The sequence below is a fragment of the Notolabrus celidotus genome, chromosome 12 (genome assembly GCF_009762535.1).
Source record: "Notolabrus celidotus isolate fNotCel1 chromosome 12, fNotCel1.pri, whole genome shotgun sequence".
NCBI classification, from domain to species: Eukaryota; Metazoa; Chordata; class Actinopteri; order Labriformes; family Labridae; genus Notolabrus; species Notolabrus celidotus.
Window position 1 is genome coordinate 34,908,407 of NC_048283.1, and position 17,320 is coordinate 34,925,726.

Here is a 17,320-nt window from a genome sequence, read left to right on the forward strand (position 1 = left end):
GTGACAATGCTGTCAGGATCAGGAGGTAAGTGTAAAACAATGTAGGAGCGGTGTCTGCAAGACCGCCAAGAACTGCTTCTCCACTTTCTCTGGATGTTGAAAATCAGTACAGATGGACTAGTCGGGGCTATTATTGGCCAAAAACGTGTGCATATTTTTTTTTCCAAACAAAGCTGTGAAGATTCATAATTAATGTGAGATTTTCACAGCTAGCACATAAACTTCATTTTGTTAAACTGTGGACAGCTTTAAAGGCACGAAAAGGACATTTAATATGATCCAAGTCTGTGTTTCTTGAGAAAGAACCTTCTGTCTCCCACTTTAAAAAAACACAATAAGCCTGCAAAAAACAAATCTCAGACATTCTGCAGCTCAGGGTGTCAGTCGATGTGTTTATGGGGGAGTGTAATAGAGGTTGCTCGCTCTCAGAGTCTCACCAGTGTGTGTCCTGTAGTGGTCCTTCATGGCTGACAGGTTGAGGAAGGCATAGTGGCAGGACGGCCAGGCGCACTTATACGGTTTCTCCCCACTGTGCAGTTTCATGTGGTTGTTCAGGGCCCATTTTTCACTGAAGGAGCGCTCGCACAAGTTGCATTCGAACTTCCTGCAGGAGAAGAAGAGAGGCAGAGGGGAATGAGGAGGAGGAGGAGGAGGAGGAGAAAAAAAACGAAGAGTTATTTACTGATCCCAAAGCTGACGTAAAATGCTAGACAATCTACCCGTGAGAAAGGAAATGGAGGTTGTTGGGTACTCGCGCTCACACCCACAGAGCACCCGGCCGTATGAGTGCGTGCTGTACATCTACACACATACTTTCACACAAACACAGAATGCGGTTGGCTGCTGGTGTGTCATGTCTGTATAAGCAGGCATTGATTTTTCTGTCCTGGCCTGCCACCTCCACCATTTATTCTCTGCTTTGCACCAAGGCCCAGAGGACTAGAGAAATTCTGTTACAGTCCACACACACACACAGACACACAGACACACACACACGCACACACAAACGTAGACACAAACACACCCTGCAGGGCCAGTGGGGAGAATTGAGTTCACCTGTCCGGTGTCCCTGACCACTTAGCCGGGGCTAAATGAACAGTTAGCAACATTTTACCTCCTGCCTCTCTCTTAACGCTCCTGTATCAGAGTTTCTCTCCGTCTTAGCTGCACCCTCAACCTCTCTGCGTACTCATAATCTCTGCGCATAACATCACCTCTGTTTGGTGCTCTGGAAGGTCAGTAGCAGGTACGATGTGTGTCCCTTGCTTCACTGTGCCAGAAGCCTCTTTAAAGATCACTCAGACTGAGCGAGGCGATCTTTCTGTACTCTGGACATCTGTCTATTCTTCGTACCTCCACGCCTACAGCCAACAAAAGCTGTACATCTTTAGTTTGTTTTTTTATCCCACTGTGTAGGATGTTTGCACCTATATTCATCTGCTGCGTTATTAGCCTTCAAGAAACACAAAGAAGTAAAAACAATAGAAAAAGCCTGTGCTTGAATTAATCTTTACCCCCGCGCTATAATTTAGGCGCAGAATGACTAATGTGCGAGTCATAAACAAATGAAGTCGGCTTTTGGGGAGCATTCGTCTTGCAGCGAGGGCCATGTTATTTTAGGGAGGGCGGCTGTCTTTAAGTCCTGATTGTGTCGCTTAATCCCCGTGGTATCTGTTTCATAGCGAGCAGCATGACACTCACCTGAACAAATAATGACTCCGAGCAGCATGTAGCATGTGTCTGAATCAATAATTCAAACTCATACATCTTCCTTACTGGAAGAAGTGAGGGGGGGCAAAGGGGAATGAGAGGGAGGGAGAGGAGAGAAAGGAGGGAATTAAAGATGGGGAGAGGGAAAGATAGAAAAGAAAATGTGTCCTGGCTTCCATATCAATCTATATGCTCGGTGAAGATGAATGTAAATGCGATATGGATGTCATCCTACACTATTTCAGAGGACATTTTAAGCTCACTTACTAGGAAGGATGCTGCAGCTTTAAGATGGCGCCTTTCTCACCTGGCTCTGCGCTCAAATGCGTCTTTAAACTTCTCTGTTTCCCTCTCATTCTCATCAAGTGATTTGTTCAAGTGTTTATTTGACCAACAGATGGATGTCTGCATCTGCATTCCCCTTTCTTTTCCTCCTCCCTGTGGTGTTTGTAGAACAGCTCGTCGCACCATGCCACCGTGGGAGAGGTAAATAAGATGAGTGAAGAGATGCTATCTTTTATTGTAAGCATTATGCACAACACTCCTGCTTTATGAGCTAAACGGGCCATTGTTTATCACAGGGCGTAATCGCAACGTCAGGCAGGCAGGCCTTGACATGGGCGCACGGCATGCTGGGACGGAGGGAAAAACGGGAGAGGAAGAATAAAGAGGCAGCAGGAGAGGAGGGAAGATGGAGGAGTCAGGCCTGGCAGAGTTGACTATCAGTGGGGGTTTTGTAAGGATGAGAGGAGGTTTGCGTCTGTTTTTATGGGATCAGATGGAGCGCTTTGATCTTGTCCCCGCGTGTCAGATCCCGTCACGATCCACCGTCTCGCCCATACATATGCATACAGCCTCTAAACAGCCAGGCACCATGCAAAACACACCAAAGGTAGGAGGTGGAGGGAAGAGACACAGAGAGAAAGAGAGAGAGAGAGAAAGGGAGAGAAAGAGGTTGAGTGATTTTGTGTATGCATGTGTAGTTATGCATGTGTATGAAGGAGGGAGACAGAAGGAAGAGAGGAAGAGGTCTGCCAATGTGAAGTATTCGAAGACTTTTTATAATGATATTTCAAGAACTGAATTTGGAAGCAACAAAACTGCCACGATTAATTCACAAATGCCGCCAAAGCAACCTTTTTCAAGTTCAACATCGCATGAGAAACTTCTGAAAGTCTCAAAGTCTGAAACTTGAGGAAGCATACTTTATTTTTCTGCTAGAGTTGAACTGTAAGTGATGTTACGAAGAAATGAAACACGGCCTGTTCTTTCAAACCTTCATGTGTAATGATACAGAGCATAAGCAATCTATGGATAGAAAGATGTTGATTTGACTGTGATGTTATGTTGATGATGATGCGATTTACAGCTCAAATGTCCCAACAATACAAAGCTTGCATCTTGTGTATAATTTACTAATGAATTGTGAAGATAGAAATGGTGCTAGAGCAAGATCTAAAGCAATCTAAAGCATACTGTATAGTTGAACATTGACTACTAATTCTTTCTCTTTTGTCATGGAAGACTTGGCTTGAATAACTGAGTGCACATCCACAAAACTTTGGCAGAAATGTGATAAACACACAAAAACAAACAAAAAAAACATACACAAGAATCCAGGAGTTCTTGATTAAATGGTGTTCTGAAGCAAAATAGTAGTAATCTTCATGTTAAGATTTTTTCTCTTCGGAGGCAATAAGCTGTAAAAATATGAAGCCCCTGCAGAACTGTTATAAACTGCAATACATCCAGAATATGCTTGAGGCTGGCTGCAGACACAACAGAAACCACATAGACACCCATTCAAAGAAGACGATCTTTACAGCAGAAATAAACATGTTTACAACCTGGTTCAAAAAACAGCTTGGCTCTATGTAGCTCATTTCTCTATCAGCACACACTGTACGGGGGATGAATTTTTTTCTAACGTGACGGTTCAGAAGATATTAAGATTACGAGTTTTTGCCCAAATAAGGACGTGACTGACTTGACTAACAGGGGGGAACACATAGCTGTTGGCTAGGAGGCTCAAACCCTGCCTCTTTACCTCACACTAAGTTTGGTTGAGTTCAGAATTACAAATATGGCTCCATTATTTATACAGTCTGTGGTTTAAACAGGCTTGACTGTCTTCATCTCAATGATCAATGTCGTTCATGGTTTCTTGTAGGTGCTTGGCTGCATGGTGGTGATGGGGTTAGGGCTGTGGCCTCACTGCAGGAAGGTTTCTGGTTCAATCCCTGGTCAGACTTGTGCGTTTGTGTGTGACATTTGTATGTGCATGTGAGGGTTCTCTCCAGCTCCTTCCCACAGACCGAAGACATGCAGGCTGATTGTCTTTATACGTCAGCCCTGGGATTGACATGTGACATGTCCAGGCCTCTCGCCCTATGAGAAATTTCCCCCAAAGTGGACTCTGATAAAAGTTTTCTTGCAACTAAGCAGAGGTTGGAGGAAGCAGTACATAGAATCCACCCAGTCTCTGACAAACCAGCCAATGATGAGTGCTAGGCAGCTTTTCTTTTTCTACTGTCTACTTAATGTCTTGCTTGTAAGACTTTAGGATACTGAGTGCTATCATTAGTGGGTCATAGGCACAACCCCCATAGTGAATAATCATTTAACAAGATAACTAAACAAATAACAGACATTAATACAACGGTAAATCTGTAAATGATATCATGCAGATGTTTTATATTTTGGTGCTGGATCGCCACACATTAGAAAAATCTTCAAGTGCAGACCATTAATCAGATCTCAGGGTATGTTTCTCACTGATTGCTCCTTGGCTTCTTAACATTCAGAGGAGGCCAAAGCATAAATAAACTGTAATTGTGAGCAAGTTCCACTTCCACTCATTACATCTCTGCTTTCCTCTCTCTCTCTCCATCTCCCCTCCCTCTCTCTCTCTCCATCCCAGCCACCCTTTCTTTTCCCTTCTGATCACGAAGCAAGGCGACATGATTGACACTCGGTGCAGATTTATTCAAAGACCCAGGTGGGCCTCGTGCATTGACGTTCAGAAAGCTGCATGCTGCTGTGTCTATACTGTCACTCATTAGCATATCTATACTGTGGTGTGATCCTGTCGTCAGTTCAGGCGTATAGTGCTACTGTCAGAACATCACAGGCCACACTGGCCTTAATTGTGATATGAATCCCTCAGGAGGAGTTACTGTACCTCTAACAGGGTCTGGATAAAAGACCTGACTCATTACCATGCACTCACTACCACCCCCAAGTGGTGAGGGGGAGCTTGTTGAGGGAGACCTTGCAGCGTGTGAGAGACTGTAATCATGATTTCTGGATGAAAGCTCCAAAGCAAAGGGTTAAAAACAGGCAGGTTTTAAAGACCGAGAGTGAAAACTGATTCAAATAAATATTCTCATGCTCTTCTTATCCTGCAATTCACAATAACACTGTATACCTCAGGGCTGAGCTGACTGACACCTGTGCTCCTCCTGTTTGGATTTATGCTGCAGAGCATCTCACTAATTCAATTGGCCTGTAAACAAACAGCATCTTTTAATTGACTGGATTAATTGTGTCTGCCTTTTTGGACAGCTAAAGATTCTTTCCATGTGTTTTTTTTTCTCCATGTTGGCCAGTCGGTGAGAGGAAATAATCTGCTGCTGCTCTCACACTGCAACACAAAGACAGAAAGAGAGAGAGGGAGAGAGGGAGAGAGGGAGAGGGAGAGAGGCCGGCTCTCGCCTCAAGCCAAACTGACACAAACAGACAACTTCAAAGTGAAGACTGTTGTTTATTTGGTGAAGGGAAAGGGGGGGAAAAAAGAGAGAAAATTTATCTGATATGCAACTGTCAGGAGAGCATTTTCACATGCAAAATAGCGAGTGAGTGAGAGAGATTACCTAGAGGGAGGAACATGACAGCATTCACTAGGGTCAGGATGGATCATCATCTTCAGCCCCCCTCTCTCCCTCCCTCGTCTCTCTCTTTCCTCCCTCCATCGCTCTATCTTTATCTCTCTCGCTCCCTCTCACTGTTTCCCTCCCTCCCTCTCTTCTTCCTTCCGTTTTCCCCTCCTCTACCCTCTTTTCCCACTCATCCTGTTTTCAGACTCCATCACTCTGCACTTCGACAACCCGGCAGCTTAAATCTAGACTAAATTAGCTGAATGAAGATTAAATCATTTGGCCCTGAGCTCTCCCAGATATTGGGAGGAAGACTGAGTAAGCCTTAAATGGTGTCTGACTGTGTTCGGACCTATGCATGTGTCTGAGAGGAGCCTCCTCCTTCAGTGGCAGTCAATTGAAACCTGATTAGAGGGGGGTGTTGCATAAAAAATGGGCAAAAGATTAAATTTCTGGGACAAGTGTTTCCTAAGTAAGAACGCTGGCTTCGTTATTTTTCGTTTGCCTGCACAATGTTCACCGACGACAGGCTTGTTCCTGGGGTAAGATATCGAACAGGGCAACATCATCGCTCACGGCGCTGAGGAGAAACGCTTTAGAACACACTGCAGTCAATGTGCTCTGCTGGTACTCAAATAAGGTCCCTAATTTGTGCTAGTTAGCATTCAAGTGGACACAGACAATAATCTCCAGCATGCTGCAGATACGAGTGGAGACTGCTGCTGTTCAAGAATGATCCCAGCAGCAGGACATTTCAAAGTGAAATATCCTGTGAGTTACATGATACTTAGGCCTGCAGGAGTGTTCAGCCAGCTTGTCACACGGAGCAACAACTAAAACCCCCATGAAGAGGCCACACGTGTCTGCAGAGCGTTGTAGATGAAGCTCCTCAGAGAGGACTGCTGCTGCATATGACTGCAATATAAACAACGGCACACAACAGAGATGCTGCCGCTGATTTATGTTTACCTTCAATCCCCGGAGAAAGAGGGGGAGGAGAGGAGGAAAAAAAAAAGATAATGAAATAAATAATAAAAGAGCAGGCCCATCAGATAAGCTCCTGTTTATCCCGCTGTAGGGCAAATACAAATTGTCAATTTAATGAACACGGTGGACGTGATGAAAGCGGGGTGAAGGAGCCTCCTGCCTGACAAACAATCAGGAAATGTTATCTTAATATTGTTGCGCTGTTATTCAGCCCATAACTTAGGGGGTGGGGAGAGGCCATGAGGAGAAGGAGGTGGCATGGAGGGGAGAGGGGAGCGAGGAGGGGAGGGCAGGGAGGCACAAAGGCCAGGTCCCTGTGTGGTGGCCCTGTTATTGCCTGTTTTTATTATGAGCCATAGCTCAACTGAGCCAAACACACTTTGAAGAGCGCAGACTTAAATTTGAGCAAAGGAAGTGGACACACACACACACACACACACACATACACTCACACTCACACAACATTAAATTACAATACTGCTAGAAAATGAAACAACATGACTCTGAACAAAGCAGCCCGAGATGATTTCCCTCTCTGTGTGTATGCTCGTACTGGTGTGATGTCTTGTTTCTCCACTTGGCTAATTTAAAGGCTTAATAGCTTTTTTGAACATTTGACTATTAATCAAAATATTTAAACCCAAAAACTACAAATCACAGGCTCCAAAAAGCTTCCTGAGGAAATTAGCAGCCGCCGAAAAGTACTGGAAATCTGATTTGTGCGATACGGCTCGGTCAAAGGCCTCGTCTACACCCGTGCACACATCCTTTAAACGGCACTTTAAAAAGTGTCCAGATGCTTCAGAGCTCAAAGGGGTTTTTTGTAAGTCTTGAATTTAAAGCATCGCAATCTGAGCAGCCACCAAAATTAACTATTATCTCCATATTTATATATTGCCGGCACTAAATTGCGTCGGGAAGAATTACTATCAATATGAATATCTGCGACAATAACTCAGCCGCAGTGCTGAGGACAGGATGCTCTTTATCAGGCTTCTGATAGGCCTTAAATACAGCACAAGGCAGCCATATCAGAGCTTTTTCTCTCTAATATCAGGCCGCATTAGCACCTCGTAAATCAAATTACACTCCTAGAATTTCATTAGGCTCACCTGCCAGCGCTGCTGTGCTGCAGAAATATTTATGTTTTTGTGCTGCGATTGTGTGCTCACAGGTACACAAAAGGGAAGGAAAGGGGGGCTGAGAGGGGAAGAAATGGGTGATAAACCTAATTATCTTTTAAGAATACAGAGAAAATGTGTCATAAATTGTGGCGATCCTGAGCAGAGCTGGCGTTCTGGAAGCCTGTGGGGCTGAGAGTTAGGGGGGACAAGTCTGCTCTGCTGCTTACCATCTTTAACCGGGGCTGCTCTCCCACAATCCAATTAGCAGCTTCCCCAAATTCGCTCTAAACAGAAATCAAACAGGATGATGTATGACGCCCATCACCGGGCCCTCAACAACAAGCTAATTCGATAAAGCCGAAGCACGACCGCTAATAGTGCAAATACTTGCTCAAACTGGATCCAAATGTTATGATGGGAGTCTGTCTTTGTTATTTAATTACCTCAAAATTATTTCACGCTTCCATTTGTTTATTTGCTGTTGTTGTTTGTAAGATTACATTATCTGCATCATAAGCATCTCTGCTTTGCTGAACGCGAGCCGAGGCGTATGAAGTGGGGTGTAGGAGAAGGTGGCTGTGGGAAAGGGAAGCCGACATGCCTGTAATTTTTTCACCCATCTGGAGCGGCTGGGTCTGGACAGTCGGGGTGTCTGGTTATGGATTTTGATTAGACACAAAGGGAAATGACTGAGCCAGTGACCGTAACGACAGCCACTTAATAAAAGGTAAAGTCTATACATCAAAGAGCATCTAGCTGTAAATCATTGGGCCCTGTAACGATGTGCATCTCTGTCCCATTACCGAGCCCTCATATTTACTCTGTGGGCCCTGGTATCATTTTAGAATAATGAGCTTTGTCCCTCATCTAATTAACAGGGCCGGGGTTCATTTGTTGTTTTTTTGCCTCTCCTATTTCTCTCAGGAAAATCCAGAAGCTGGAATCTGGGTTTTAATCACAAATATTTTGCAAATGTGCGCCGATAAAAGTTAGAACACAGATAGTGCGGCTGTGACTGTTGTTGTATGTTGTGTGTAATTGCTGTGTGTTGCAACTGGAGGCTGTTTATCCAGGATTTTGTGTGTGTGTGCGTGTGCGTGTGTGTGTGTGTGTGTGTGTGTGTGTGTGTGTGTGTGTGTGTGTGTGTGTTTGTGTGCAAAATTGTGTGTGCTCCACTGGGCAGAAGTAAAAGACCAGGTCCATTCTCTCTCTTATTACTGGAATTGTAATTCAATGATCACCTTAGATCACACGCGTGCCATAAATCAGATAGGCTTGACAGAGGATGAAAAATTGTATTAATAATGTGAAACTTATTATACAGTCCCAAATGCTCCCTTGATAAATGACATTGTTTGGGCCTGACAATGATTGCATTTAAAACATTATTTCTGTTTTCTGCTGGTGTGTGCGTCAGTGCATGTGTGTGAGTGTGTATGTGTGTGTGTGTGTGGGCACTGCTGGACATAGTGGCGGTGGTTTGCAGGGTGGGGAAGACAGAGGTGGGGTTCCCAGGCTTCATAAAATATTCAGGATGTTTCCCACCCTTCTCTCTGGAGTCAGTGGGGAGGCGATGGCCGTGGCAGTAAGGGTATACAATCTGTGTGTGTGTGTGTGTGAGTGTGTGTGTGTGGGTGGGGGGGTCCATGTGTGAGGCTGGTACAAGTGAAATGGCTGGTGGCTCACCGCAGCGCAAACATCCAAACTCCCAAACTCCCAAACCACAGAAAATGAGGCGCGCACATCTTGGAGTCATAAAACAGCGTCCTCACATTATTATTACGACACGTCCTGGTCTGATATTAGCAAGTGTGAAGAACTGCAGAGAGGAGGCTAATCATTTATGAACGAGTCTACTGTTGTTCTTTTGTTCTTTTTTAAATAAGTGGTACAGGGAAGAGTTTATTTTTCTTCATAACTCAATTTATACAAGAATGCAAATATAAGAAAAGCAAATTTAGTTTGGGTTTGAGCAGTAGCCCACAAAGTGGAGAAAAAAGAAAGTTGAAAAAGGCAGAGATTCAATTCAAATACTCTGTTTGCACTCTGTTTTTTTCTCTGCTGCGCTGGATCAGAACAAGCCGGACGGCCGGATTTAACTACACGAGTCCAGTCTGCACTCACTAACGCTGAAATATACCAGACTCAACCTCTGGATCTGAGTGTTAGAAAAACAGCAGAGGGAGAAAAAAGAAGATCTGGCACAGGTCCTATTTCTTTTCACAAGGACGAACCCATTAAGTTGTAGCACAGTATTTTGCTAATGCTGTCTTATTTTCAACACCTAGCTACATGGATTAAGTGCCCCTGCTTGGTGTAGAAACTGTAATGAGGGATGTAAAGTCGAGGGCAAAGACTGAGCCAGCAGCCTCAACGTAGCTGCCAATGCAGGTCGTAAACGGCCCATCAAATGTGACAAGAGGAAAATGTTGGCCTTATGTTTTTTCACACAATACCCACTCCATGTGTTTCAATAACAAGCAAGAGATGCACCTCTGGGACTGGTGCTGATCCATCTGACTGATACTCACGTCCAAAACTACATATGATATAATGTAAAAACCCCTGGATCACATAGAGAGAGAAGAAGAGAAGGATCGGATCAAACAACTTTGACAAAAATAAAAGCAAAGCGAGTATTTAGTAGTGTTTATGCCTCCTGGAACAAAAGAGACACTGCCAAAATGTTAAGAGTTACAATGAGAGAGCTTCAAGGAGCAAAACCAGAGTTGAAACATTGTAAAATAATCATGTAAATTTATGCTTAAAAAAAGGAAAAGAATCAAGCACAGAGCAGTGGAGCAACTACAGTTGATGCATGTGATGAAGATGTGTGGAAAAAAAAGTCTCTAAAAGTTAGAGACGGAGAGAGCTGTGAGGAATGTTATGCGCTGGATGAACAAACACTGCAGCTATCAGATAGAAGGGCTCACATGTGAGGTCCTACGGCTGATGAGATTTACTGTATTTACTGTATTAAGTAGAGCTCCACTAAAACAGATTAGCACTGTGTGTCTCCAACAGAGTACAAAGTAAATGGTTTAGTTAAGTTCTGTTTTATTGTGTTGAAACTTTTCAGATGAGCAGATTTCCATGATGTGGTATCAGCAAAAAAAAAGCCAAAAAACAAGAAGGACCTGATTTCAAAAAAGGAACTTGTATATGTGAGATAAGCATCACTCTCATTGGATCTTACCTTCAATGTTATCATTTGTAAGTATTTGATGTTTTCTTGTTACCTGCTGCTATTTTTCAGGAAATACTCTAAATGCCAGGCTAAGTGTTCGATGGGTCATTATCTTTGAATATCTGACTATTTCTGTAAGATTCAAATAAAAAATATATCTTAAAATTATATCTTTTAGGTGTTTATATTGCTTCCTGGTTATAATTAGACACAAGCGTGATACAGTAGGCCTCAGCACATCTGAGAGCTGTTTGCTAACTGCCATTAAATAACAGAAGAAAAGAAAGTTAAAGTGTAAGTCGACCTCTGCAGCTGGCAAAAAGCTCTGTGAGGAACTTTCTTTTTTTAAATGAGTGGAACTAGCATATCTTAATCATATCCATACATATATTGAATTAGCATATCTACAGTAACTATGCAGAGTAATGACTCTCTCTTTCTTCTTGTGTGTGTGTGTGTGTGTGCATGTGCATGTGCATTGTGGGGAGGGGGTACTTGAATAATCGTCAAATAGTCACCAGTGACTGCTGAAGTAAATAAAAGCAACAGATGCAGTATTTCCTGGACATGTTTTGTTTTTGTAACAGGATCCTAATAAATGGAACAATATTAAGTTCCTTTACTTATACTTGCTTCTTTATCCTTACACCATACAGTCTCTCTTCTTCTCCATCAGCCAAAAGAAAAAGTGGTTCCAGAGCGGCTCTGGGTTCAAAGAAAGTCTAATTAACTTCCTGGACAGTTGGAGTCTGATCCCAGCACAGGGACACTCAGACCCAGACTGGTTTCCCCGGTCCATGTCCTCTACTCCTCTGTACACCCCCACACCCCCCCTGATCTTATTACCCCACCCCTCTCTCCTCTCCTCCTCCTCATCCCTGCAAATGACCATGATGGGAGACCATTCATCTCACTCCTCCGGCCACCACAATGAAATAAATCAAGAATTTTCCCCCCAAATATAACAATATTTGTATTTGGGGTGGGGCAGACGTAATTGATGACTGCGGCCGTGCTAATTAAAAACGGCAGAGCTTTCATTAATCTTGGTCATTGGGTTGGAGGGGGGACTAGTCGAGGGGCTGCTACGGCGTCGAGCCGGACAGGAGGGAGAGAGTCGGCTCCATCGTCCTCATCGCTCAGGTGATCTGGGCCGATGTCGAGAATGTGAGCAGGAGTGAGTTAATGTGAAACAGCTATTAATAATCACAATAAAAGTGCAGAGTACACAGACTCAGAGTCTCTGTCTCTGGACTTTGAGACCACGACACAAGTGTATGAACCCAACAAGACAATGAAGTGAACAATCACACGTGTTTACTGCCATGTCCTGGCCGCAGGAGTTAATTGCTTTTCTGACTTTGCTTTGAAGCAAAGGTTTTTCTTTTTCTAACCCCCTACACACTGACACACACACGCGCACGCACACAAACACACACACACACACACACGCACACACACACACACACACACAGAGAATGAATTACCCGTTCAAACTTCTGCTGCTTTGCTTGAGTTTGTGTAGTCAAAACTGTCCCGCCACAGAGAGCAGGAGTGGCGTGAGACATGAGCTACAGTGTTTAATGCATGTGTAACAAATGCTGGGCAAATTTAAAAGCTTGAGACTTTGAATTTGAAATTTTCATGTACTGTTTTTAATCTAACTTTTTACACATTAATCTGCCTAAAGAGGAGAGACAGGACGAATAACTTCAGTTGTGACTTGTGTTGACCTTTTCTGATTGATTTATGACAGTATTTTCACCTTTTTGAGCGCAATCTTAAGCTTTAAAAAAGTCATAATATTTTGAATTAAGTTTGGGTTTAGTTTAATGTTCAACGGTTGTTTTAAAAGGCACAAAAATATGTATACAAATATTAGATTTATCTCATTATGGACTTTCAGTCAGCACAATTTTCTCAAACAGCAAAAGTGCACCAAGACTCGGCTGTTGTTCTCTTTAAGAATAATTAATAGTCAGTCTCAAGCATTTTTAGTGAAGTCATCACTACATGTGAGTCACACAAAGCTCCACAAAAAAAAAAATCTGTTGTAATCCGGCAAATCAGTCACACCTGAGTGTCTACTTAACCAAAAAAAGACGGGAACAGACCGTGGAGTTGATAAAACAGACTCCAATTGTTACCGTTTCTGCCATTACAGCGCAGACAATCCACTAAGTAGCACCTATGAACGCTGCAGATGGATATCATCATCACTCTGTAATGGCTTCTACATGTTAATTCACAACTTTAGCTCCTCCACCACGACTCCGCCACAGAATAATGGCTAGCCTGCATCTGGTAGAGGAGGTGTAGGGCAGTGTATGAAGCACAGAGAGAAACAGAGGGAGAGACAAAGAGAAAGAGAGAGAATTAAACAGATAGAGAGAGAGAGAGAGAACGGTGGGTGGGTGGGGTGGAAGCTGTAGCATATGGTGCCACGCTGCCATAAACAAGCTTTATGAAAAGACCAGGGACGTTTATTTAATCATGGAATACCTGAGGAATCGCAATGAGACACACACTTTGTCCCATTATTGTTAGCCCATAAATTTAACAGCTTTACCAGAACGACGAGGAACCTGATGCAGCCGCCGAAGACGACGCAGGGGAAGCAGGTGAATTTATGTATGTGTGTGTTCTTAAAGTACGCGCTGTTGTTGCTATGGTAAAGAGTGTGTGTGTGGCGTTATAGATGAATAGCCATAGCCGCTAAACACGGTATCTGTGTATCTGCAAACACAGAACAACACAGTGTAAAGTATCATGTTGGAAACAGATACAGGTGTGTCCACACCAATGAATTTCTTCAGTTTTCTCATTTTATTCTTGAAGCTATTTTTTTCTTGCACAAACACTGATACTTTCACTTGTAGTTACCTGCATTTTCTAATACGTATTCTCTCACAACTACAGAATTGAAGCATCCATTAGTGTTTTGACCTTGCAGGTCAGACAAAAACAGATATCAGAAAATAACAAGGTGGGTCTAAGGCCCCCAAGAGAATACATGTTTCATTTTTATTAAACTGAAACTGTAGTGGACATCCAAATAAAGCTCTTACTCCAAAATCCTGCACACACTCATAAATGACATTAAAAAAAGGGCTTGCACGTAGAAACAAATGTGAGCACAAATGTCAACGTTCGCCACTCACAGTGACGTTCAAAGGACTGTTCTACAAATACATTCAGGTACCTGAGGGTTCACTAATACAGTCCAACAAGCTGCTTTCGCATACAAAAAATTGGACTACATGTGTGTGAGTGTGTCTGCAAGCATACTTCAACACACACACAAAGGCGCACACACAGCTCTGGGTCATGGGGACAGCAGTAGCTCAGAGCCAGCTGTGACCTGCCGGTCCAGGTGCTCAGGAAAACCGCTGTTAACGGCCACGATTGATGATCTAATCAAACTGTCACCGCGGCGATCCGCTGCAGGGGGGGGGAGGGAATGCTGGGATGGTGAGGGTGTGTTAGGGGGGTGAGTGGGAGTGGGGTGAGAGCAGGTGGGGGGGATTATCCAGGAGGCCTTGTGCATGCTTACCGTTAGCACAAATTGAGAGTGGCAGTCTCAATAGTGAAAAGGCCTCTTTTTTCCCTCTCTAAGTAATGGAGGAAACAACTCCAGCGCTCTTCCGGAGGATGTCACATAATCAAGAGAGCCTCCCCAACACAGCCACCCACCTCCCCCTTCTGTAACATCTCCGCTCCGGCAGAGTGTGGAGGGGGGATACTTTGGACAGGGGGAGATGATGAGGTACAGTGTTGGACTCATCGCCCACACAGAGCTTCTGCATTGTTTTATGCTAAACACTAAACACACCCACGCAAAGTGAGACCTGATGCTTGCCCTCACAGACCCCTAGTGTAAAACATTTAGTCCTTCTAGGTCATAAGAGCATGTTATCGTTGTTGATGAATCATTGAACTAGCTTTTCTATACATAAGGGGCAGGGGAAGAAAACACTTGCAGCGTGGTAACACAATATTCTGAGTATTAATAATGTATCATTCCACACACACACCAAGATGAGATCTTTTAGAAAAGATGACTTATTACTGTGCAAATGCAAAAAATACTGGATTTCTCTCTTCTAAAAGTCACATGGTCCAAAACAATATCCTAGTTTGCATTCAGTTACATTAGACTATCGAGTACACTTTGTAGGGTGCATGTAACATGTGTTGCAGCTCGTGTAGGTCAATGCATCTGCACGACAATCTGATTTTGATGCCGTTGATATGGTTGACCAAGACTGACTGGTTTGTTTTCATGTGAGTTTTCAGTGTTCTGTGATCAGCTGTGTGTTCCCCTATGGTAGCAGAGCAGCAGAGTCTGTGCCTACTGATGCCAGATTACATACTGTACATGTGGTGCTCTGAAAAGATGGTGAATGCAAAGACAGAGTCTCACTCTGATATCATTATCACACACTGAAATGCTCACTGACTCTCACTTGTTGATCATTTGAAAACACACAAATAATCAAAAGTTTAGTTTAGATTGTGTTTCAAATGTTCCCATCTGTCCGACATAAACCATGCAGAATAAAACTGTGATCTTGATCTCCTTGAGCACACGTCTTTATCTCTTTTCACTTGGAGTTAGACTACCTTCTACCTTTTTTGAGAACATCAGAACATTACCACACTGATGTGTTGTTTTAAATCTAGCTAGAAAGTGGAATGCATACAAAGAAGAGGTGCAGACATTTACGATTGAAATAAACAATGACTGATCTCTGCATCAGGAACACAGAGAAGTACAAAGACTGTTATTCTAGCTTGATAAGCTAGCTGCACTTTACCTGAGTGTTGTGATTGTTTGCTTTTTTAAACATTTCAACTTTTGAACTAAGCCAAATGTCTTAGATTGAGTGTACTAAAAGTCTTATCACAGCACACACAGATTACATCTGTTTAAAAAGGTACGTTGGCCTTCATGGTCTATATTCAGTGTGTTCTGTTAAATCACAGCTGAACACGTATTTTTATCAAAAGGCCTTCCTGTAATATTGTTTTATCCACAATTCTACATTTATTTTTAATCTACTTTTACTCATGGTTTCTTTTATTCACTCAGTGTTTTTATTTTGCTTTACTGATTTAATTTTTGTATTGTTTTAATTGCTTTTAGTAGTTTCTCTTTTACTCTTTATTCAGCTGTTCCTCTTATATTGTCTTGCCAGCTCATATACACCCCCCATGCTTTGTTCTTTTTAATGTGGGTTTTTATGATGTAAAGCACTTTGTAATGTCTATTACCTGCTTTCTAAATTAACTTTATTCTTATTCTTATTTATTTTTGATTTTTGATTTATAAATCTTTTCTTCAAGGACTATATTTTTCAAATCAGAAAACTAGTTTAGTGATAAGATACTTGGGCCGTATCGCCCGCCCCTACCTTGAACCAGTAGAGCATTGTTTACATACAACATTTCTGTTAAGGACACCATCTTTTGTGTATGTTTTAAACACTCCCACAATATCTAATTTAACACGTATTTATGGCAAGGAACGTTTTTTAATAATAAGCAAATTATTCTTCTTATGTCATGTAATTGAGAAATATGATCACAAAAGCAAATGCATCTCAATCTTTCTTGAGTTCCACAGCATATTAGTGCTGCAGTGTAGCCACATGGGAAATGTGATAACATTTCTCTGCTCCACATTAAACAAAGTGAATTAAGCAGCTCTATATTTAGCTAAAAAAGAGAAAAGTTCAGGAAGTTGTCCAACTTAATAGAGGCCTTGTTGATCGCTGCCTGTTCTGTGTGCGTGTTAATCACCTTCCCCAGGATATATCCACGACTGCCGCTCGCCTGTCCAGCTCGCATTAATTTAATCGCTGCTCAGCTAATTCATTGATTAATTGGCTCATTAGTGATGCCTGGCAACATCCATTTCTACCATGACAGTCTGATGTTTCAATAGAAAAGAAAAACAGGCTGGCAACAGCCCAGTTTTTCCACAGTCCCACTGTGCATAATGTCCAACTGCTGTCAACAGTTAGCCGCACAATTGTGTCACTGTGTAACTGCCTGGTTTTGTGCCACAGGATGTGGAATGAATATGAAGGTGAACGGAGCACACTCTCCGTTCTTGTCTGCTTGAGTAATGTCACTTGGGTTTCAGCGCTGGGTGACATCATTCTCCCAGGGAGAGAAAAACTTCAAAAGCTGGAGGGGCTGCTGGAGGTGGACTGTCGAGGTGAGGTGAGGTAGACGCTGGTATGAGAAGACCAAGTACAGCTGTAGATTTATTCCACAAGTCAAGGTTACGCTGCTCTGAAGTGACGAGTGGCTTCCAACTCTGGGACAAGCTGTCAGACGCTAACTTACATTATTATTAGTAATCTGAGCTGATAGGACCCCGGTGCACCCTGACACACGGAGCTGGACGTTGGAGTGATCAAAAACATCTC

The 17,320-nt window shown here is 42.9% G+C and overlaps 1 protein-coding gene across 2 annotated transcripts in view; it reads right to left on the reverse strand.

The window, feature by feature from the left end:
* Positions 1–17,320, reverse strand: part of znf407 (zinc finger protein 407) — a 201,636-nt gene that overhangs the window by 84,632 nt on the left and 99,684 nt on the right. For both annotated transcript variants that reach the window (XM_034698372.1, XM_034698373.1), the window contains exon 6: positions 438–604. In XM_034698372.1, coding sequence (XP_034554263.1) covers positions 438–604 — 167 coding nt within the window. The remainder of the gene's footprint in view (positions 1–437; positions 605–17,320) is intronic.